We start from the raw sequence: 24,773 nt of genomic DNA, 5'->3' as shown, positions 1-24,773 counted from the left end.
AATTAAGGTCAAGGAGAGTTTTTTCCATAGTCACACTAGCAAAGCTAGAGTTAGTGTACTTCATGAATAAAGAACAATACTTCCCTTGTTCTTACTCTCTTTCAGCAAGCATTAGCTGCTGAATGCTGTCAGCAGGGTCATACTAAGCTAAGTGGGCTATTGCCTTGGCCCAAAATGACTGTATTTTATTGAATGAAGTGATAAGAAGTCTCTATTCCATGTTCGCAGAAGAAAAATATCTCTTGCTACGCTTAAAGTAATAAAATGTTTCTCAAATCCATTCTTTCCTCAAGGTTGCCACCCCTTGCAGTAAACTCTTCATGCAGCAGGCTATTTAATATATTTTAATACAACACTAACAGTATGGTTGCCTGTTTTAAGACATTGTACACCCTGCCAAGGTGTAGGAAGAGCTGGTATTCGTTCCAGCTTGTTTCCTTCCTTTGGCAAAGATGATCAGGTTAAGGTGTGTAATGTGACTTCTTGGAAAGGAGAATGTGTTTGGGAGACAGAAGTCAACATGCCTGAAGCTACAACTTAATACTTCAGCTGAGGAGTTATCTGTGTTGAGCTACATGGTTTCATCTCATTTATTACCTGAATGCCTTCATTGTGCCATTCAGTTTTTACTCAACAGCAATTATACTTTCATCACTGCTCTTTCTTTCCCATTCATAATGTGACTTAAACAACAGCTTTTGTCTACTTATGTTCTTATATAATACACAAAAATAGTGCTGGGCAAGAAAAAGACTAGAATTTTCCATTTATTCATTGAGTAACTTGATTGAAGAATTTTCGTTCTGTATTTAAAGATGGAAACTTTTCTTTCTGTAGCATGAATTTCCATGTTTTACTAATGTAATTGCAGTGCATATTGACTTCTTCAATTCTTATGACAAAAGTAAACTGGAAGCCACATGATTTAGTTAGTATCCAGTATTAGACTATTGGATGTGTTAGAGAACTGCACATATGCAATTTATGGTATTTATCCTTTCCATTAAAATACTTAATAGTTCAAAACACTCTTTCCATAGTTGTCCACAAGGCTCATATATACTTGGAGTAATTTATCTGGTGGCATAAACCAAAGCCTTGAACTTGTCTGGTTTTCTTTTGGGTGACTGCTCTAATGTTGCTGACGGCCATTCTCTTTTGCATTCCTGTAAAACCACTTAACGAGCTCTAGCTACTGATTTTTATCAGTTAACTGACTCAGCTTGGATTAATTTTTTTCCCTCTCTGCAAGAAGTGAGATTTTGTTCCACAGACAATAAAGGTCCAAAGAAATAAAGATACCCTCTTCAGGTTGGTGAATGTGTAGTAATTCCCATCAGTATTTTGTTGTCTGTTCAAGTGTTAGATTTTTAACTTCCTTAGCTATATGTACTTTTCTCTGCCAGAATGTTAGTCTTTGCACAACTAAGACACAGTTGAGTATCTGTTTGGTGAATAATTCTTTTCTTCCTTATGGTTAATTGCTGTGTGGGAATGTCCATTCCCTTGCACTACCACCTTTGATACAAAAAGTACCCAGTGAAAATTGACTAGTTATGTAAAGACTATTCTGGCACAACTTTTCTAGTCTTTCATGTTGTAACTCTGTAGTAAACAGAAGAACTTTTGGTGATTGTGTCCTTCTTTGCTTGTAAGATCTGTGGTTGTTTTTTAGGAGCTCCCAAAGTGTACCTGGTTTGGTGATGGCTAATAGCAATTAAGCCAGAACTATGCTTCTTTGTTACAGGGTGCTTTCATAAAGTGTTAAGTTGAAAGTAGGGTGGAATGGAATGACAGGGGAATGAAGAAGATGGCAGAGAAAACGAACTCTGAAATTCTGACATGATTTTATTTGTCAATCCTTGGTGTTACTTTGTTGCTCTCTGCTCTGCCTCTTAATCCCCATGCAAATTTGCTACTTAATCCTGATAAAACGTGCAGCATTTTTAAACTTGCATACTGTCATTGTTCAAAAGTTTATTTGCTATTCCTTAGACAAAATAAATAGCAAAAGGAATTGCATATTTTGCAAACTCGTAGGTATGATTTGCTAGACTTGGTTCTTTTGGCCCCAGTTCATTGTGATTTATGCATAACTCAAAGACAGAATGAATCCTGAGAATGAATTAAAAGCTGAAATCCATAACTACAGCCTGCTTGGCTTCCAAAACTTTTTGCCATAGTGTCTGTCATTTCATTACAATGATAGCATGCTGAATGTTCCTACAGAAACCTGCCCAGCAAAACACTTTGCAGTAAGAGGGCCAAATTTTCAAAGAACTTAATTTGTATCTGCAGGGATTCCTGCGCATGCTCTTGCTTACAGCTTCTTTTTCTCTAAACTTCGGTGAAGTGACAGGCAGTCTGAAGATGAGTTCTGACAAGATTGTGCCCAGAAACTGGGAATATGCCCTGATTGGGTATAAGCCCAGTGCTGTGAATCAGAACACTTTTGAGTGTGTGGAACTGGTGTGCTAACCTGTTCTTTCTATCCCCTTGCCTCTCTTCTTGAGCTTGTTCTCTGAAGCCTTTGAGAATGTGGTGGAGGTGTTACTAAGCTGTTCTTGGTGCTTATGTATTTTTTTTTCCTGTTTTGTAACGTTAAGTCCATCATTGCAGAAAACTGCAGAACCTGCCCGGCAAACTGTCCCTTACTGGTTAAGATGCTGGATTCAAGGGAATACATCTCATGTATTATACCTCCAGATTTTTTTCTTCTAAGACCCCAAATGTTTTTAATGGTAGATTACATGAAAAAAACACCATCCCAAATCTCAAAAAACTACAGCCTGTCTCTTCTCTTCTTCTTTCTTCCCTAAAGCTGTTGGAAAAAGGAGCACATAGGAAAAGCAATCAGTTCAGGACAGGTCTTTGGCTGCTGCTAGTGCCAGAGCTGCGTTGGCTGTAGCAGGTCAAATTGAGAGTTCAGAAACTTGTTGGCTGGCACATTCTGCCTGTTGACTCAGATGCTCCATATGCTGTAATCCTTGAAACTCAGAAATATGATGAGAACTGTTGGCTTATTATATCTAGAGGACCAACAAACCGTGGGCAAGAGCCTGGTCACTGAGGAGCTCTGTTGGGCTCTGTGGAAAAGAATTGCCACTTCCCCCCTTCAGATAATTTTCCTTATTTCTTAGGCTTAGAGAAGCCTTAACGGTAGCGGTAGAGGCACCAAGGGTTTGGAAAATGGAGAAATTCAGAGAGCTGTGGAGGTGGCGGGTAAGGTTGATGGGGGAGTTTGTTAATCTTTTCTAGCCCTTTCTGTTGCTCAGCCTCTGGGCAGCTTCCCTGGCTGCCTTTCCCTCCAGATGAGTTAGTTCTCTGTTAGCCAAACCCCATTCAAATGTGTTCCCCTTACTGAAAGGCTTGGATACCACAGGCTGCACCACTACCAGCTCTGCTCCAGTTGTTTGCTGTGGAGGGATGTGGCTTCCTGAAGAAGAGCTAAAATGCTATGTAGAGTTTTGTCCAGCATCAGTGGAGATTGTCTGGGCAGAGGAATGCAAAGCTGTGAAAAGCTAGTTTATGGGCATAGACATAAAGTTGCTGCTATTGTGGTAACAACATAGGGTGGATTTTCCACTTGTTCCCTCTGTGTATTGCTTCACTGAAATATCACCACTTTCTCATTCATTTCATGCTTTTATTCATTTCACCTGCTGCTTTTACCTGAAACCTAGGCACAATATAGATAGAAACTGCTTATCATCCAGACTGCCCCTTGTCTAAATCTTGACTTGCCTGTGCATGCCTGCTAGTTTTGATGAGACAGAAGCAGTTCCTGCAGCTGGGCAAGTTTGTGCTGCTTAGGCCAGGTTTGCAAACTGAGCAGGTGGTGTTCCCTCTGCCCTGTGCATGCCTGTGTTTTCTCTTGGTTGTTGTGTCCTCACAAGGCTTCGAAAATTTGGCCCTGACTGACCTTAAGTGTGGGGAAGGGCCCACAGTAATGCAAGGTAAAGGAGGCTGGGCAATGCAGTGTCAGCAACGAGAGCAATTTTAATTCCCATATATTAACAAAGAGCATTTTTATTACCAGCTTTGCCTGCTAAACTAGACCCTTAACATCTAACACTGTTTGTCTTTCTGTCCTCTGCTGTCAGGTTGTTAGTTTGTTCTTATAAAGAGATAAATAAAAGATATGTCTGAGGGAAGTAGTGCACCTGGGGGTGTCATTTCACAAACTAATAAACTGATGTATGTGATATTTTGAATAACTTGCATCCTTTATCATTAAAATTTTGTGTTGTCTTCCTATATGTGTTTATCTTTGTTTGTTTAAAATTGGCAGTTGCTTTTTATTTGAATTTAAAATGTTGTTTTCTTTCCCCACTTGCAGTGTCCCCACCAACAAGACTAAGGTATAATGTAGTCAGTCCTGACAGTGTACAGATCTCTTGGAAAGCCCCCAAAGGGCAATTCACTGGATATAAGCTTCTTGTCACTCCAAGTTCAGGTAAAACAAAAGTCTGTTTGTCCTTCTTTAATGTGAAGGGACTGTCTTCCTAAGGCTCAGCAGCTTTTCAGAGGTTAGTGTCATTTTGCAGGACTAAGAAAGTGTGAGCAAGCTGTGTATAATGGGATATTGGCTTGTCAACAGAAGAGAGAAATCAGTTTTACCAGGGGGTAAATCATAGGCATAGAATGTGGGAATCAAATGCTTAAGGTAGTAGAAGTGGGTGGCTCTTCATTTCGTATGTAGCCCTTGGGAATTGTCATTGATCATGTCATTACCTTTCTTTCAGTGGGGTATAAGGAAATCTATGAAGTATTCAAGGGAGAGCTGAAATAGGAACACTATTTCAGCCAAAGCTTTGAGCTGGATCTTCCTGAGCCTTCTCCCATAGTGAGCTCCCCACAGGAAAAAAAAAAGAAATTAAAAAAAAAATAAAATAAAAGCACCCAAACCAGCCCAAAACTGTTTAAAGGGCTTTTTGAATGAAAACTTAAAATGTAAAGCTAGGCAACAAAATGGCTGTATAAGGCTACTTGTATAGAGGTACTCTTCTGTACCTCTATACATTTAAGCATACAGCTAAAATACATATTTGTATGCAATCTATATATATGCATATATATACATAGAAATTTTTAATATTTGTATTTATACATAAGAATTTCCTAGTCCCAATGAAATGGGCAGAGGGTATTCAGAGATGTGGGTATGATGGGTTCAGAGCTGTCAGCCACTCACAGAGCAGTGTGGAAGCCTGTGGGTATGATGTTAGCAACTTTGACAGCTTTTTGTTTCCTTTTTTCTTAATGGTTTTTCTGGACAAATGGTTTTTAATTACATGCCATTACTATTATATTACACATATTATATTACATATTAATATATATGTTATATTACATGCTAATTACTGTTATATGAGGCCCAGATACAAAGGCTGATTGTTTGATCCCTTGGGCTTTTCTATCTAAAAAAATTGGTCCATGTCTTTGGTCAGGCTGCCTGAATTCTTGTTTTTATGGGATGCATCTGACTGGGCTGTATGGATGCTTCCGAAGGTGGGAACAATTGAGTAACTGTAGAGCTTGAGGTAGTCGTAAGTCATTACATTTACATGCTATAAGAAAAGCAAACAAAATTATGCATTTGTGGGTTTTTTTGTTCTTTTTTTTTTGTCTTTTCTCTTACAGGTGGAAAAACCAATCAATTAATTCTTCAAAACACTGCAACCAAAGCAATTATTCAAGGTCTTATTCCAGATCAAACCTATGCTCTTCAGATCATTGCATTCAGTGAAGACAAGGAGAGTAAACCAGCACAAGGCCAGTTCAGAAGTATGTGTCTTTATAATGATATTCAGAATTTATCAGATATTTAATGTAATTTATGAAACTGTAATGAAGTCAGATGCAGAGTGGGACAATGGAAAAACAATTCCTTCTGTGGTGGAAGGCTAATCACAGATTTTAATTGGTACATGTAGGGCTGGAGGCCTGAATTGATCTAGTCACTCTTGCATAGGAGGTTCTTGCTTTGGGCTATTTTTCTTTCTAGTGGTTTGAAATCACTTTATTTCCCCATTATGTTATGAAATTAGCCAATGTCTCATGGAAAAGAATCTTCAGTGAGCAGAAACAGAAGGAAAGTATTATATTCGGATAGTTGAAACATTTCCTTCCCTTTGTCCAGTTTTTAATAAAAACATTCTTAGAGCAGTGCCAACTGATGACTAGTTGTTAGTTCAATGATACTATGAAAGGCTGAATTCTTACTGATCTTCAGATGTCAAATATGTTTATGAATTATGGTTAAAACTTTTTACATTTGACCTACACATACTCTCAATGTCTATATCATAGTGATATAATTGTCTTGATCTGCATCTTAAACAGCTCAGATAAATGAGATTAAAGGAGATTTGGCTGATAAAGACAAAAATGTGACAGTCTGGCAGTACAGTTGAAAGCCTACTGAATTCCCTTGGGATAATACTCCTCACTGTCATTGCTAAACTGCCTTTCTCTTAGAAACGTCACAAGGTAAAATATGCTGACTACTTCATGTGGTATTTGTCAAAGTTTTTCTAGCTTTTCACCACTACAACTGGTGTTTACTACTTTTAAGTTCTGTCTGGTTAGAAAACCCACAAACCCACAGATTATTGTAGCAATAAAGAGCAGGCCACATAAAGCTACACCGACTTCTATAATATGAAGCATTGCTTTTTTTTTAAACTACCTCTATTCTTCAGGAGAATTAGAGCTTGCAACTTGTTTTAAGAATAAAGGGTTATATTCTATTTAGTATACGCTTCCTTAGCTGCAGCTGAAAACATGTAGTACTTGATGAGAATGCAGTTTCATTTGACAGTAAGATGCCTTGCATAAATAAAATTAGATACAGCATGTATACAAATCCTTCTGTTTTACTATCTTGTATTCTGTTCTTTTTCCCCTTCTCTGACAAGTGGCCACTAATTCTTGAGATGAAAAATGGTCAAACATATACAAAGCTTTGGGAATATCCTCTGGTTTAGTGCACTGGAAGTATGTTTAATGCTGCTAAGTTGCAGCTGATGTACTAAGAATTCTCAAGCCTACAAGAAAACTTTATTGTTGAAAAAGTATTCTTCTTTATATAGCTGGGTATACTTTCTTATCCTAGCTCTAGTATATTCTTACTTTAGTACACAGTAAGCAATTAACAAAGATCACTGGGGATTTTTTATTTTCCTTTTAAATTGAGGCAGTAGAAGTGCATTAGATAAGTTTTTTGTCTGTGTAAATAACGTGAGTAAAACTGGTGTCTTGTCTGTTCTTCCTGTGTGGTTTGAATTTTGACAGTTAGAAATGGCTTCCCCAAATCCAGAAATCTCCGTCAGGATGTGACCTTGTCTCCTATGAGCATTTTCAGACTTTGGTGTTGGTTCTCTGGAGAGAACAGCCCTAGCATTACAGGAGGCCATCAAGTGGCTCCATAGTTTGCTCTGAGCTTTTTCTCAAAGGAATAATGCTCTTTGAAGGCCAAGGAATGATGTCCTTTTTGACTAGTAGTATTCTGGTAATTTGAGCTCATTTATTTTATTTGGAGTCTTGTTTAAATAAGAATTAAACCCAAACTTCTGAATAAGACCTGATGTCATCGTGGCATTATCTGTAACCCAGCTAATAACCAAGATCTGCCTTAGTAAAAGCTGACTCCTCAGCAAGCTTGTGGACCTGAATTTGCTTCTGAATCACTTTCAAAACCTAAATGTAGAGGTGATGTACAGGTACACATCCCGTGTTAGTAAGGAGAGAAGTTAAAAATTCTGTTACTTTTTCACCGATTTCCTTACTTTTATACCTAGAGTGTAAGAGCTGTAGGTTCTGCAGCCACTAGTAAAGTCGCACTCAGATATCTGACAATGATTTGTTGTCTTCCTCTAGACCGTAGGATGGTCTTGTGGTTATATTTTGGGTTGGAATTTAGAGCACACTTAGGTGTTTCAGGTATTCCATATACTACTGGGTAAATTATCAAAATCTATTTGACTTTTGTCCACTTCCGTAAAACGGAATACTTGTATTGTCTATTTGATATCATATGTTTCAAGAGAGATAACCTTTCACCCTCTCACAGTGTTTTTTGAACAATATAGAGTAGAGAAACTGATCCTGGCTAGACTCAGGTCCTGCTTGGATGAATGTCGGTCATAATCCAGCTTTACATGAACTAAAGATTTTAATTGGAGTAGAATTTTACTTTCTAAGAAAGATATTTGTTTTTCATTCTTTTAAGCTGTTTCTGAGCATTGTAGGTGTCTGGGGCATTGTCACCAAGTTGACACTAAGGAAATTCTGAAAGGATTACTTATTTTCCTTATATGTGACTTTAGCAATGATTTTGCCAGAATCTTTCACACTGATTAGGGTGATACTGGCTACTAATATAATATTAAAAATTTTTAATCAAGCTGGGTTCTGCTTGGCTGTTATGAGAGATTTGGGACATAAGAAGGGAGGTATCCCACCCTCTTGTGGGTCAGGAAACTGTTGAAGGCTGAGCTTTGGAGCAACTTCGGTCACAGGGGAGTATTTGGTGCCCTGATCATAGATTTGGGCATGGGATCTAAGCTGATTCTTTAAAGAGGATAATGTAACAGCTGGCTTATGTGCTTTTGTGTTGAATGACTTGGAGTGGAATTCTGCAATGCTGGACTTTCCCCAGCTAGCTTTGCCAATTTTCTGGACTGTATTTCCAGTGCTGGATCTTGTCAGCGTGGGCTTAGGTGCTGACATCACTGTATTTGGACTGTCCTGTGTGAGGAGAGTCACTTTTGAGAACTTTAATGATGATAGGATGGGGAAAGATTCATAAAAAGAATAAACGCAGGGGGAGGGAGGGAAAACCCAGTAACAGTCATTGTTACCTGAGCATATCACAAGTAGTTGCATGCAACTTTTTTATCTCTAAGAACAAAATTACATGCTTCTGACTGCACTGTTTCTAGTTTAATTGATTATTTTTCCCTGCTTTACTTTTCAGTTAAAGATATAGAGAGAAGAAAAGAAACAAGTAAATCCAAGGTGAAGGATCCAGAAAAAACAAATGCGAGTAAACCAGCTCCAGAAGGTCAGATCATAATACACATGACTTATGCGATAATCTGAAATAATCTGCTTTTTTAGTTAGCTTGGCCATTGCATAGATTTTTCTTCTGTCAGTACTTTAAATCTGGTTTCCAGGGTTAAGTTAAGCAGAAGGGAAAAATAGGGATATTGGAGTGTTGCTACAATGGAGATACTGCTTTTAGTTCTGTGTTGTGCTTTACCACTTTGTACAGTAAGGACTAAGTAACACCATGAATAGCGTAAAAGCATGTTGCGTGTATTTCCCTACTTGGTGCACTTTGAGTAATGAAAGAATTGCATGTGCATATATATACATAATAATAATTTCATATCATCTTAGCTGCAAGGCTGACTTGCAGTATTAATTCCTATCTAAGGTTGAATTTGTGGTACTGTATAATTAGACACATAGTAACTTAATAACTTTGTCCTAATGTAGGTCATATGCATGAAAACATCTGAAATATTTTGGGGGTTAGGGGGAAAGGAGTTCACTTTGTCTTGTTGCAAGAAGCCAATATTCTGGTGAAATGCCTGTCATGAGAAGTTTGTCTGGTATGGACAGTAAAATCTATTTCAAGCTTAATATATAACTCTATTTCCTGTTATTCCAACATTCAAATAGCATCTTCTTTATGAAGTAACCCCAACAGTAATTATTCCCTTCAGTGGTTATTTGTGATGTTCAGAACAAGCACAGACGAGAATAGCTTAATGACCTTAAATAGTCTCTCTGTGAATAAATTGGACAGTTTCAAAGATCCCATTTATCCCGCTCTTTTTAGCTCCGTTCCCTACTAATGCAAGTATCAAAGACCCTCACCCAAAGCTCCTTGAAGCCCATGCAGATTTTTCTCACTTCAGTGGGTTTTTCTTCTTACCAGACATACTTGTATCATGTTGTATTTATTAATGCTATACAAGTTTGTTTCCATACAGCATTTCTCAAGCCAAAGCACTCTTGAATTTGTCACACTGAGTGCATTGGGGAAAATGTTAGTAGTTATAACACTTAAAAAGCAAGTTATACCTGCTAGTGCATGATAGGGTAGTGGATAGGTGATCTTTCTTTCATGTCTAAAGGAATACTGAGTTGGAAGAAATGAGAGCGCTAAAGAAGGAAAATGTGATTTGTCTCCTTAATGAAGGACAAAATATGAAGTGATAAAAGTTGAAGGAGGGAAAATTGAGCCTGTAATAGGAAAATGTTGATTAAATGCAGACAAAGTGTCTGCCAGACTGTGGGAGACGATTTATGCTTTTTTACTGAGTAGGGGCAAAAATACAGTTGGCAAGAGGAGACTGGATCTGTAGCCTCTCCCTTTTTAGAATTCATGTTTACTTGTGAAGTCACGAGCTCAGTCACTTTCCTCCTCTCTGCACAAATTTTAGCCATCTAAACTTCTTCAGCTGTATTGGGTCAGTTTGTATCGGAGCAAAATGCACTTCCACTGGGACTTGTGAAAAGCCATTGCCTTACACTTACAGTAGCAGGTTTTACTAGAAAACTGGGGTACATGTTTGAACAAAAGGCAAAACTTACCAACTTATCAGCAAAACTGACCAACAAGAAAAGCCGTTATGCTAATTTTTATGAATTTGTTATTTTGTTCAACCCTATTCCCAACCCAGCTATATTTTAATGTAAAGTAATAGACTTCTTTCCTGCTGTCTAGCTATTACATATTTCTTCCCTTTGCACAGTATAATGATTATTCAGAGTGATGGAGATTCCAACTGAATGACTTCAGTGGGAGTAGAGTGAGAGTCCAAGCAAAAATGTTGTGCAGAAATAACAGCATCAGCAAAAAAGTGCCTAGCTGGGATAGAAGTGAATTAGAACTGATTCACAGAGAGTAATGGTATCAAAACTTTCCTAGTTTAACATGCAAAGACCATTCTACCTCAACGTGATATTGGATTAAAAAAAAGTAAAGAAGAGTCTGTGAAAGAAATGGATTAAAGATACAAGATCAGAATCTTATGGTGAAACCATGAAGAATAACTTGATGTTCTGCAGATGTTTGACAGGAAATTATTTGAGTATGACCAAAGGAATTCAGGCCAGCAGCTAATTGCTTTCATAACAATTTAGTATTTGGCTAACTTTGATGAATTTAATAGCAACCCTGATAGATTCTGTGGCTGTGTTTCATCCTTGATCAAGTTGGTAAGACCTTGAGATTTAAGAGTACAAAAGAAATTATTAGGTAGTATAATAACTTACCTGAAAACAAGAGCAATGTTGGCCCACAAAAAAAAATAAAATTGAAACAATTGGTGTTGACAGTGGTTGTGGCTTCTGCTCTTGTCCTGGCTGAAAGAACAGAGAAAGCATATTTTACTGTTTCTGCAAGTATCATAGTCAAGTTTTCATGTAAGGAGGTACCTTCTGTGAACATGTGCCCCACTTGTTACAGGAGGATGTTTATATAGGAAGAAATTACAGTGTCTTTGCAAGCCTTAGAAAGGCAAAAATCATCAGTTTTGTTCCTATGCATGGAGAATTGTCAGATTTCACATTTAGTAGGCCAGAAAATCCAAAATCAGTTTTGGGGCAAAACTAATAAAGCACAGCAATATGCGTATTTAAAACATGTATGTAAAATACGTATGAAACAGCATATGGTCTCTGTCAGTAATTCAAGGTCCAGTTTGTGTATTACGATAAATCACATATCCTGCTGATTTTCCTGAAAGGCACACAGCTATAAAGATTTGTTGTTTATAAATACTTAGCTAATGCACTTTCTGTTGGCTCACATAATAAAAGCCAGAAATTTCACTTTCAATTTCACTGGGACAAAGATTTCACCATAACTCTTTTACTCATAGAAAACAGCTCTTTGCTAAGAAATACAAGATGAGTATCTGTATTAATGATTCCAGATAGTTTCGAAGCTTCTCACTCTTACTTTCGTCTGTGGTTTGGAGAACTGATTCTGCAGTTCTGTCTGTTGTTTGATTATCAACTCTCTGAGGCTCTAGGTAGTGCTGGGAAGTCTGGATGTCTTCTCTTAACTTTCCAAATCTACCTTTTTCTTTTGTCCTTAAATTGGATTATATTTGGGTTTTGCTCTGTCTTTGTGGAACTCTTGTCAGTGGCTCCGTGTAGCTTGCTAGTAATTTTTCCAGCAGCTTCAGTAACCTAGATTAAAATTTTCCATCTATTTTGTCCTGCCCATTCAAGTAGCTTGAAAAGATTTACTTCTTTCTTTCCTGCTCTAAGTACTGTGCTCTTATCTCAAACAAGCCTTTGGGGTATACCCAGTAATGTCATTGTGCCAAATTAATTCAGGTTTAATGTCTAGCACTCATCCATCAAATGTTCACTTTATATTTGATTTCCAGAAACCTTCTGCAGCTCTGCACAACCACTTTCAAGTCTTGAATCTCCTTTCTTATATTTTTCAGAACCTGTCAGTTTTCAGCTTAGTGATTTATCACTGCTGTGCACACTCATATTAATGTCAGAAGCCTTTTCTCTTTCTGTTGAGATAAAGCTCACAGACTCAGCTTCTTTCAACATGCAGATATTTGAGTACTTGTCCCGTGGCGCTTCTCCAACTCCCTCATGTACAAAGCTCTTTTCTGCACAGTGACAGGGGTTAATACATTCTGTCCTTTCTCAGATGTTTTACAGTTTCTCAGATAGCTTCTATGAGTGATTCTCTGAATTAATCCCTTTGGGGAGGGGAGAATCACAGTGTTTTGACTATATTCCATGACAAATATGCAACTATATCCTTTCACTGCTGAGTATTTCTCTGTGTCTGAAATGTTTTTAGCCACACATTTGAATAAAACCAACAAAACATTGAGGGTCAGTTTTATTTTCTTGCTTGTGGACTTTATTTGGGGGGGTTTTACTTGAGAGATGTGGTGGCTTAGCCTAGGATAGCAGCCAAACTCCCACCTAGCTGTTTCCTCGCTCCCCTCCCCAGCAGGGCAGGAGAGGAAGGAGAAAGAACAGGAATGAAAAAGCTCATGGGTTGAGGCAAAGATGGGGAGACTGCTTGCCAGTTACCATGGTGAGCAAACAGAGTCAGCTGGGGGAAAATTTACTTAATTTATGGCCAATTAAGGTAATTTTAACAGAATGCTAATGTGGGCAGTGAAAACAAAAAGGCAAACATTAAAACAACAGTTTTCCTCCCTGCTTTCACAGACTCGACACCTTCCCTTCTCCCAGACTCCTCTCCTCCCTTGTTATCGCTGCAGGTTACACTCAGTGCAAGTCCACTCGGAGAGGAAGCAAACAGTGCAAAAAAGGGTATTGAGGAGTTATTTCTCTCTACCATTCTTCTCTTCCAGTGTGTGTTCTCCAAAGGCTGCAGGGAATACCTGCTCCGAGGGTTCCCTCTGCTGTGTCTCACTCTTCTCCCCTCACGCCCCACTTTCTCTACTTGGTATTTTCTGCCCTTTCTGGAATATGTCTTCCCAGAGGTGTCGCCAGCTGTGCACAGGCACAGGTCAGCCCCAGCCCTCTTCTCAAAAGACCACCTTTCCATCTCCCCTGCTGCCAAACCTGGGCACAGACACCCAACATAAGAGGTGCTCTGGTAACACTTTACTAGAGTGAAGCATTTGCACAGTCTTAAACATGTCATGTGCATAAATTCCCTTATGCAAGTCTCAGATCAGGATGATTTACAACAGCATCAAGCACGTATGAACCAGATTTCTCTTCTGAATCAAGTTTTTACAGGATAAGCCTCCTACAGACTGTACACAGTTAAAATGATGAGCTGTAAGCTTCCATAAAAGATTATGTGATTTATGTACAGTGTAACGTAACAGTTACTTTCTCATCATAAGGTGCATGTAATGTAGTAATTTAGTAAGTATAACTTGTTAGGGAGGTCAGAGATCTTCACTGCACAGTACAGAACATGCTGCTTAGTTCAGCCTTCCCAAATTAGAGCTGTCTTTCATCCCTGGAGAAAGTCCATTAGGGGCAGGTGTGGGTTTTTACCAATTCTCATGAAGATCTAGTGACATGTATCACAGTATCACAGTACACAGTATGCTAGAGATTGGAAGGGACCTCAAAAGATCATCTAGTCCAATCCCCCTGCCGGAGCAGGAACACCTAGATAATGTTACACAGGAATGTGTCCAGGCGGGTTTTGAATGTCTCCAGGGAAGGAGACTCCACAACCTCCCTGGGCAGCCTGTTCCAGTGTTCCGTCACCCTCACTGAGAAGAAGTTTCTTCTCAAGTTTAAGTGAAACCTCTTGTGTTCCAGTTTGTACCCATTACCCCTTGTCCTATCATTGTTTGCCACTGAGTAGAGCCTGGCTCCATCCTCATGACACTCCCCCTTTATATATTTATAGACACTAATAAGGTCACCCCTCAGTCTCCTCTTCTCCAAACTATAGAGACCTAGTTAAAAAGCCTGGGAGAACTCCAGCCTTTGAAATCCTTTAGATGCTCCTTCCTGATGGAGCCACCTTTACCACATCAGGAATGAAACTGGCAGAATATTACCAGATCTGCCTGGGCCAGTGTGGGACCTGAGAAAAGGGGTATTGCCCCTTAGTTTCTGTCCAAATGGAGTATGCAGGTAGAAGCTCTAGGACAAATCAACTGACAATAAAAGCTAGATCTGCATTTATCATTGTGGAAGACTGAGACAAGCGTGTAGAAGCTTAGGAAAGAAAATCTGTAGCTAATCTGTTGGGTCATAGGTATAGAAAGGACGAATGAAAGAATTAGGCACTGGGTGAGTGAAAAATAATATAGAAATCATAGTGCGCCTCAGCAATAGGAAAGAACTGCAGAAGGTGTTTTAATGAGCTGTGTAATGCCATACCTTGGCTTCCACGAAGTAAAATAGAAAGGTGTAGATGCCAGGTTATATTATCTGTATTATGTAGCTAATACAACATAACTAATGTTAAAAACATTGAATAGTGACTTCATGTGTCTTGACTGATATGTCTGCATTTATATATTAAGTTAAATATAAAAGCTTCTGAGGAAGAGGTAAGAAAGACCCATAAGGATAAACAAATATTTCCTTTGAAAGAATTTAACATTACTAGTGATACTGCTAGTATAGTGATATGCTAATATAGTGATATACTATAGTATAGTTATATGCTATTATGCATACAGATGTGTATACATGCAAGTTATAGACCTATATACACGTGCAAGTACATGCAACTGGAGAGTGGCTGCTCATTCTGGGTTCCTCTGATATATGTCCCATTCTCTTCTATTTCACTACTCAGCGCTGCACAGAGAAGAGATTTTGGTTGTATTGGTTGTATATTTCAAGTTTTTAGTACTTTCAGGGTTTAGTATCATAAAGTCTCCTGGAAAGAGCCCTGAAGCCATCTGTCATGTGGTGCTTAACCTGCGAACTATTAACAGGAAGAAGTATGTCTGCAGTTTCTGCAGTTTCTTTCAGGTGGGTGTGCTCTGCCAGTGCTCTGCATCGTGCAGAAACAGTGTCTCTTTGGTGGTGGATCTTTTGTACCTTTTCTTGTGAACCTAACTTTTAGCTTCCTGGTCTATGTCTAGAAAATAGGGGGAGTTCTCAGGTGCCTGTAGAAACTGTGTAGACATATCCAAAATGATTCTGTTTTGCAGTAAGATAGTTTTTATTTTGACTTCCCAATGTATTTTACATTATTGCTGATATAATTATTTATTTCTACAACCTTTCAAAGTAAGTGTTTCCGAATGATCCTTTTCTAAATATTTGTTCTTGCAGTGCTATTTACATTATCAGATAATGCAAAAGGCATATAAATCCTCAAAGTAAGATGGTATGCATATTGGAGATTTCTATTATAACAACTTTTGCAAGTGAGGCTACGTCAGTCTTCTGATAGTGATAGAAATGAAAGGGGCTGTAAACTTGAAAAATACACTGGTTTGCTTTCTTCTTCCGATACTGCCATCATCTTTGAGGCAAATAAGCTTTGACATTCACTCTGCAGCTGTCAAATTGCGCTATTTAAGCAGAGTAGGAAAAAATCCAGGGAGGTACATCAAAATACCATTCAGCAGAAGAGACTAATTATCTAATTTATTAACTTGTCTGTTTAGTTAGTGTCAGATGCTTCAGTAAGTATTACCAGACAGTGTGAAATGAATGCTATGAGGTATTTGACTAAACCACAGGAATTAATACCTTCTGAACTTCTGCTTTGTTGGCCGTGTTTCATAGTTTTACTCACTTCATCCTGGCTAATGTAACTGCAAATACTGGGTTTAGTCATGACCTTTTTTATTATTTATTTATTTATTTATTGCTGAACTCCTCTCCTCTGGAAATCATTACCTCTGTCTTTACAAAGCCTATAATTGGCCTTACTAACAGTGTTTCCCTGAGCTTTATGAAGGGCACTTTAACTCTTGTGATATGAGCAAGCAGAAGAAGGAGATCGTAACTATGTTGCGTGGGCATTACTGCCCAGTGCCATTCTTTTCTTTTGAAACAATCCTTATCTTCTCAGCCCTTGCACATTAATCTGCTTCTGCGGTCTGAGGATAAAACAAAGTTTATTGGGAAGTACTTGGCGCTTCCACTACCAATATGATTTCTTTTTTGTCTTGTGTTAAGGATCACTGAATCCTGTGCCCACTAGAAGCATGCAGACTTGCCCCAGCTCCGTGACCCCAGTCTATAAAACTGTGAGCTTTGTACATTATAAATTTCATTGTTAGTCATTGGAGGACTTAACAGGAGGACTCCAGTGCAAGGAAGCTCTTGGGTCAAATCCCCTTTACTGTCCGGAAACTTTAGCTCATTGTACTGTGGATGACCAACACTTATTCCAGGAGTTCATCATATCAATTTCTCTGGAGGACATAGATAAGCTTTTGTATCCTTTGACAACTATTTGCAACTTTGGATTTCCTTTTGGAATGACAATATTTTATGGACCTGGCCAGGATCCTTCAGCAGACTCCTGCTTCCTGCCTCCCACAACTGGAAAACATGATAGGAATTATCAGCACTGATCTGGACACAATTCTTAAATGCTTTTCCCTTGCCATTGTTTTGGTAGTTGGTTTGGGAAAAAACAAGCCAGCTACATTTAGATATTGCAGCGTTTACATCTGCCATCTGGCCCAACTAAATAGCCATTAGTTTACTTGCAAGTGTGTTGAAATTATCTGAATAAGAGAGGAATATGTTCTTGAGAGAAAGCAAGCTTGAAAGTGAAGACCCAAAAGTGGCTATGAAGGCTGGAATTGGGAAAGGGTTTACTTTGAGTAGTGCACTTTGATCCTGACAGAAGAAGTCCCTGATTGAAGCGAGATCAGGGAAGAGAGAGAAACCCAGAGAGAGAGAGAGATTGGGAGTACGAAAACATTGATCTTAACATACAGAAGGTCTCCTATATCTTGTAACTGCCTTGTCTGTTTCAGACATCTCTAATACCTTAGCCTGGTTTGAGATTAAGTATTAACATGGAGGTTGCTGGATACCTTCTTCAATTTGGGAATGCCAGACAAACTCTTGCTTTGTTCAGAAAATGGAAAGTTTGGCATTAGAAATTACGGCTAATCTCCATTCTTACTCAAGGATTCCACTTATTTTCTGGCTCCTCCTTTTTGTAGGAGGAGCTGCTTTTCTTCCATCTGCCAGTATATTAACATCATATACATGGTTGTGATTGTGTATTACCTCTCATCCTTTCATTCAGCGTTTCACACCAGGCAGAAACTGGTGATTGGATAAATTGGCTTTCTGTTATCCACAGTCTCCACCCCATCCCCCTGTAGGAACTCTCTTTGAATGCATCTGATTCACTGAAAAGTAGACATAGTGTTGACATAGATATCTAGATAATTTGTAGCTCAAGGGAAAAACTTCACAATACCCCACTTCCCCCAAAAAAGCACACTTTATAGCTCTTTACTCTCTCAGAGTAGAAAAAGAAACTCAGCCTATATTTGACCTAAAGGTAAGTTTCAATTTTGTCATAAAGCAGTCCAGCTCCTAATATCAGAACTGCTCATGTTCATAACACTTGAGTTATGTCTGTTCTCCTATCACTGTGTAGTAAATAGGTATAATGCTTGGTAAATCAACCATTACCAGCTGAAAACCTCCTGTCTAGGCTCTTTTTTTTTTTTCCTTTGGTAGCTTTCCATGAGGCACTGAGCTTTTCTTGTGCAATCTGCTCTTAGCTAAAGTGGGAGACTGCCATTCACATTCTTGACGACTGATTAATAGAAGCTCAGCTGAATGAAGGGTCTTTCATTCAATTCAAACTCTTTTTTCATCTCTTCAAGTCGTTAGCTCTTGGGCATCCACCCAATACACAGTGCGCTGGCATGGGTGGATTCTGCTGGCAGCAAGACACTTACCTTAGTCAGATTCAGGGTCTGTGTTGACATGCTTTGTTATTGAAATACTTTCATTACTGCCATGCTGAGACACTACTTAACAGTTCTTCATAATCTGGCTTTACGTCTTCTCATAATTTGAAGTCTGTAGGCTTGCTGTTGGCTACATATATTCTAGGCAAATATCTTAGTATATCATGAGTGATGCTTGTGTTTGGTAGAATTAGCAGTTTTTAAAGTTTGTATGGCAACCTTGAAGGGAGAATCAAAAAAAACTTTGCAGAATTGTTAGTAGACAGATACATTAATAAACAATGAAGTGCAAGACCAAGACCTTTTTGTAAGAAGGCCATGATCATAAAGGATTTATATATTCATTTGCAAATTTATAATGGATTTGCATTCCAGTTGTTTTGAATACCCTGATGAACAAGTTGCATTGTTCTGTGGTCTGGACAGCAAGATGGGAGATTAAGGTTAACATTTTGGTATCTCTTCTCAGGGACTGTGTTCCTTGAGGTGACCTTGTCTTGAATACAACTAGAAGGTGCTGAATCTTTTGCTTTTCAACTGTCTGCTGTACAAGTTCACTTTCAAGGTTGTTCCTTACACTATGAGAGAGGGGAGTCTAGTTTCACAGTCTCATTCATCTGATACTAGCACTGCCGCGCAACATCAAGCAGGAGCTTGTACTGAGGGGAGATTATTTCAGGGTCATTTCCACCCTTACTGTGCAATCTGAGGTCTTCATGTTCTGTGTGGAGTTGCTGTGGACTCCAGTTCTGGGCTGTCTCATGGTCAGCACCCTTTGCCTGATGCCTTGTGTGCTGATTAGGCCTTGGTGGTATAGCTGTGCTATGCCCCTTCGTTAAAAAACACGCTAGTTAGTAGCTGAAACAGAACTTACCTGGCTGATTTTTTGGTGTTTTCCACATTGAAAGTATTCTCCCCTGTCTGGTATGCCTGTACTGATCATACTAGTCTGTCTGCATATAATGAGGGAGTCCTGTTTCCTTACCTGGGTTTTCCTTGCTGGGTTTTGTGTGTGTCTGTCTCATGAAGCGTTTGTTTGGCTCATTATTCCCCAGTACGTGGAGCCATGGTACTCTCCTAAGAGTACGCTCTCCTGGAATTCTCAGAGTAGCTTCTCTTGGGAGCCCGATTGATGCCTGAGTGTAGTCAGTCTCCTTGTAGGCAGGAAAGTTGGAAGTAAATGTTAGTCTCAGGAGGGCCTTGCTTGGTTTTGGTTTGTTTATATGGTTAAAAATGTGTGGTAAAATTTCTGGTCTTTCACACTGATCTTTCTAGTAAGTATGATAAAGGAATGAAAACTTTGAATTGTGAGCATAAAGGTGATAGCTCCTTCAAAAAGACAGAATTGGCTGTGGCTTGTGAAATACCACTCATCTCATCTCTTGTCTCCCTACACTGTATCTTTCCTCTCCACACCCTCAAGACCTTGCAAACTCAACATCCAAGTTTAGCTCAATACCTAGGGGCAAGGAAGTCAAACAGTGGCAGATGTTTCTTCCTCAGAGCTTCATAATATTTAGTGGGATTTTCATTCTCCAAGAAGTAGTAACAAAGCATTAGTTGCAAGCAATAATGATGCATATGTTTCAGTTTGGTTGAGATACTTCTATGGCTTTGATGGCAGTCCTGTTTAGCTATACCTTAAAAAAAGAAAATGACACTCAGAAGCTCCTTTTTTGTCTCAGCGGGATCACACGCCCTTTGCCAGCCTTGCAACCGTTAGTAGTTTATTAATCTGGGAATAGAAAACAGATGGTGGGAGGGAAACCCTAAAACTGATGTAATAGAATGTAATTATGCAAAAAAAATTCTTATTTATTGGAAAAAATGAGCAAGAACAACGGAACAATTATATATTAAATAGTGAACATTTTTTCTTTGGGAAAAAAAAAAAAGATCTTCTGTTGAGCTCCATAGGAGTATCTTAATAAATTTTTATCTGATTGCCCTCTCTGCTTTTCAGGCATCAGGGTAGTTTAACTATAGGTATGTATGTTGAAATACATGGTTTTAGTTTAGCCAGTGTTTTCATTTTGATTATGGCTATTGTAAATAGCTAAGTTGATACTCGACAAACTAAAAATAAGCCCGGATGTCTAAGAAGAGTCTGTACCTTGTGACAGACCCCTCCTTGGGTTTTGACAGTTCCCATAACAGCTGTATGCTTTGGGTAGCAGCCAGTAATTTGTCTAGGTTAATTAAAATGATTGTCTTTTCCTCAGTGTAAATTTTAAATTCACTCTTACAGATTTAGAATTTGCCCTGTTTTTGGAAGACCTTCTAAAAAACATTTTATATAATGTAGTCATTAAAGTCTTATTACTTGCTATGCAGAGATTTTCTGTTAAATCAGATTAGTATTTTTCTCATATGTCTGCAAGTTAAAGATTAGAAATTAGCCTTCCTATGTAGAGTGAAATTGTTAAGGAAATCCCTGTGCTGAAGCCTTTAGGATAAGGTTCTACATTTGATATTTGTTTTACTTTTTAAAAATGCAGTTGCATTTAGAGGTAAGACTTGTCGTTTTGTTTTAAAGTTTTTTGAAACACTGTAAAGTGAAGTAGCTATAAATGGCACTGAATGGAAGAAATATTCTTTCACTGAATGGAAGAAATAATTATTTTGAGATTTGTCATTAGTCCTTCTGTGGTTTAAAAATTTAACTATCTGCTGTATATGATATTGCATAACTGATGTGCCTATATGCATTGTTTATCTGTCTAGCTGAATGATAGTGTAAGTACATGATCAAAGAAATAATAAGTGAATCAAAGAGACTGGAATCTTGGTCAGGAATAAATATTGCAGGCTTGAAGACAAGGGTGTAATCTACCTGAGGGGAAAAATACATAAGATGGCTATTTAGTCATTAGTTCATCATGGGGACTAATTAGTGGATGAGAAGAATTTGAAAGTCTATGAACTAGAGGAAAAGAAAATCAAAAAGTTATCTTGAATGCTTAGTTAGGAAAAGACATGTGTGGTATGTTTATTGCTGCTTAGCCCCTGATCAATACTTCAATGCAGTGCAGTGGCACAGACTTTTGGCATTCTTCTTTTAAATTGCTCATTGAGACTTAACCAGACAACCTCAAAATTAAATCCTCTGAGGAAGACGCCACTGGCTGGAAAACAGCTTTGCAGAAAAGGTCTTGAGGGTCTTGGTGGGCAACAGGTTGACTGGGAGCCAGTAATGTGCCTGTGTAAAAAAGGCCGACAGCTTTCTGGGCTCCATTAGGTAGAAAGTTGTCAGCCGGTCGAGGGAGGTGATCCTTCCTCTCTGCTCAGCCCTGGTGAAACCACGTGTGAAGCTCTGTGTACAGTGCTGGGCTGATTTCCCAGTAGAAGACAGACATGGACAGGCTGGAGTGAGTCCAGTGAAGGGCCATGAATATGATTAATTAATATGAATGTGATTAAGGGCTTGGAGCATCTTTCGTAAGAATAGAGGCTGAGACAGCTGGACTGTTCAGACTGGAGTACAGAAGGTTCAGGGGATATTTGTAAAAATACACATTGGAAGGAGTAAAGAAGGCAGAGACTCTTCTTAGTGGTGTTCAGTCGAAGAGCAAGAGGCAGTGGACACAAACTGAAATAACTGTAAATTCCATTTAATCAAAGAATTAATTTAATCAAAGAATTTTTTTACTGTGAGGTGGTCAGACACTAAAGAAGGTTACTATGTTACAGGGCCTCCCATGTTTGGAGATGCTTTAACCTGACTGGACGCAGGCAGAGCCATCTGCTGGAGTTACCCTCGCTTTGAGCAGGGAAGTTTCACAAGACAGTCTCAATGGTCCCTTCCCACCTCTCTGTGATTCTGGGAGTTAGAGATTCTTCAGAATCACTTCTGATTCTGAAGATGTTCACTTGGACATCTCTGCTAATGAGACAGCGGAAGAACCGCTAAATTTGAGAGAGCACAAATTCCATCCCAAGCTTTTGTGGATTGACACAACATCCAAAATTAGTGATGCTTCTGAAGATCACTGCGTATCTGTATTTCTATATATAAACATATACATTGGTTACATTATGATAATATCATTTCAAGAAATTCTTAAAGGTATTATAGTGACTTGAATTTGAAAGTCTTCTGTACTGTACCTATACTGCACCATCTTTTTTTTTCTTCTGTTCACATGGGCCACAACATCCTATGTACCTGGTTCTACAGAATCACAGAACGGTTTGAGTTGGAATGATTGGGAAGGGACCTTCAAGATAATGTAGTTCCAACCCCCTGACACAGGCAAGGACACCTTCCACTAGACCAGGTTGCTCAAAGCCCCATCCAACCTGGCCTTGAACACTTCCAGGGATGGGGCATATATATGTAATGCTGATCTCTAATATAACAGTGTTATAGCAGTTTCAATTCAGCTTCAACTGATGCTTAATTAGTTCTATATTAATGATTTTCATAGGTACATGCTTGTTTGGTATTACTTAACCTGTTGTTAAAGTGACCACTTAGTTGCAAGCTCAGGCACAGACCAGCTCTTTATCATGGCTTAGAGGGATTTATACATACCGCTTAATGTTGAGGGTTTCTGAGTGCCAGTTCTGTCCGCAGCCCCCTGATCTCCAGACTTCTAGATAGCCAGAGAAAACTGTTTCAGGGATTTCATACTTCACTACAGCAAAGGGAAAAATAATCCTTTTAAATTCTGTTGTATTTGTTACATACCAATGGTGGATGAATATGACCATATTAGTAAAAAATTATAGTTCTCTGCCTTGAAAAGTAATTCAGATTTTGAGACAGCTGTTTCATGTAAAATGTTCCTGCACTCAGATCAGAACTGAAAGCAAAGAGAAGTAGAGCATATCAGTGTAATCTGCAGAAGTGTTTCTTAGGTTTCACAGGAGGGTTGTGGACCATCTTCAGTGTAAATCATTATGGCTAAATGGACACAGTGTCTTGCCATATTGAACTTCAGTTTCAGGAAAGATTTCATCAGTATGCTTTGTTCCATCTTGATGTGTTGCCTGTTGGAAGAGAAATATAAATAAATATTCTGAACTCTCCATTTAAATGAAAGGGGATTTTTAAACATATTTTTCTATTGAGGTACACAGACCTAAAGAGTTTAGTGTTGTTATTTGGGAAACTGCTGTAGGCTTCAGGTGCTTCCATGTTACCAACCTGCAGTGGTCTGCCGGAAAGCACACTTTCAGAATTAACTTTTATGTTTATCCTGTCTGTCAAGTAAATTAAAAAGTTCAGATGTAGGAAGAAAGTCCTAAAAGTTTTTCTAAGCTAGCGATTACTTACTGCAGAAGTACAACTGTTTGAGTATGTATGGAAAACATTCATGGTCAAATGTGACATTATTAGGCACAACAGATTCAGTAAATCTTAATATTCCAACTCCTCCAAATAACAAATTTGTAGGCCTGTCAGCTGGGTTATGTTGATTTCCTGGAGCAGAGCAAAGTGCCTGGGAAAGGGCTGGCTGCTTTATTTTATTTGTTGTTGGTTTTTTTTCTAGGGAGAGGGGACACACTTCTAACCTCATTGGGCTGCTCTTTCAACCTAATGATGTTCCAGCATTTGAGTCCTTCAAACTCAGGCTTGGTTGGATATAGTTCAAAGAAAAGCAGTTATGTTGTATGCATTTGCCTGGTCCGTAGCCTGACATATGGGATGTGTTAAACTGAGGTCTAAGTGCAATGGTGATATCACCAGCACAGTGCAATAATATCAATGTCAGAAGCATGCACTAGCGAGTTGCTGCATTTTGGAGCTGAACGCTGTCTCACGTCCCTGTATTTTTTTAACTCCTTTTTACAAGTGACATTTTGCTGATGTAAATTTATATTGCCCTTGTCCTCAGTGGTGCTTCTGCTCAGCTGTGGTGCTGTCAATCACTGTGGAGGACTGACTTTTCTCTGTCATTCATGCTTTATTCACAAGGTATTTTTCACACACTTCTGTCATCAAGCTTCTTGACTTTTGTACTTTGCTACCCCATGAGCAAGTTTTCTATTCATACTGTATTATTACTGACCTCTACTTGAACTTTGTTCCTCTCCTTCCCCGTATATTATTTGACTTTTCCACTGTGACAAGGAGTAAGAAAGGAAATGACACATTGCAGACTCAGAAAGAATTATAGTCTTTACTTTTAGCAGAAGTGTGTGTTTTGGCTCTTGAAAATGAGAACAGAGTTTCATACTGAGGGGAGGCAAAATATCATATGTATTTCTGCAAAATGTATCAGAACTGCATGCAAATTGAACTGGTTCTTCTAAGGCATTAAGAACTCCCGAATGGTAGTGCCTGTATTTACTGCTTCTCCTTTTGCCTTTCAAAGAACTTCTGATAGATCCAAGAGTCAAAGAACCACTAC

General features: G+C 38.7%; 1 protein-coding gene across 4 annotated transcripts in view; it reads left to right on the top strand.

The window, feature by feature from the left end:
• COL14A1 (collagen type XIV alpha 1 chain) overlaps positions 1-24,773 on the top strand; it is a 116,066-nt gene that overhangs the window by 5,266 nt on the left and 86,027 nt on the right. For all 4 annotated transcript variants that reach the window (XM_062627100.1, XM_062627099.1, XM_062627101.1 and 1 more), the window contains exons 3-5: positions 4,340-4,456; positions 5,644-5,787; positions 8,981-9,067. In XM_062627100.1, coding sequence (XP_062483084.1) covers positions 4,340-4,456; positions 5,644-5,787; positions 8,981-9,067 — 348 coding nt within the window. The remainder of the gene's footprint in view (positions 1-4,339; positions 4,457-5,643; positions 5,788-8,980; positions 9,068-24,773) is intronic.

Source organism: Pezoporus occidentalis, unplaced genomic scaffold (assembly GCF_034315485.1).
Source record: "Pezoporus occidentalis ecotype Australia unplaced genomic scaffold, CSIRO_AGI_Poc_V1 ctg3, whole genome shotgun sequence".
NCBI lineage: Eukaryota > Metazoa > Chordata > Aves > Psittaciformes > Psittacidae > Pezoporus > Pezoporus occidentalis.
This window is presented reverse-complemented; position numbering and strand designations above follow the sequence as displayed.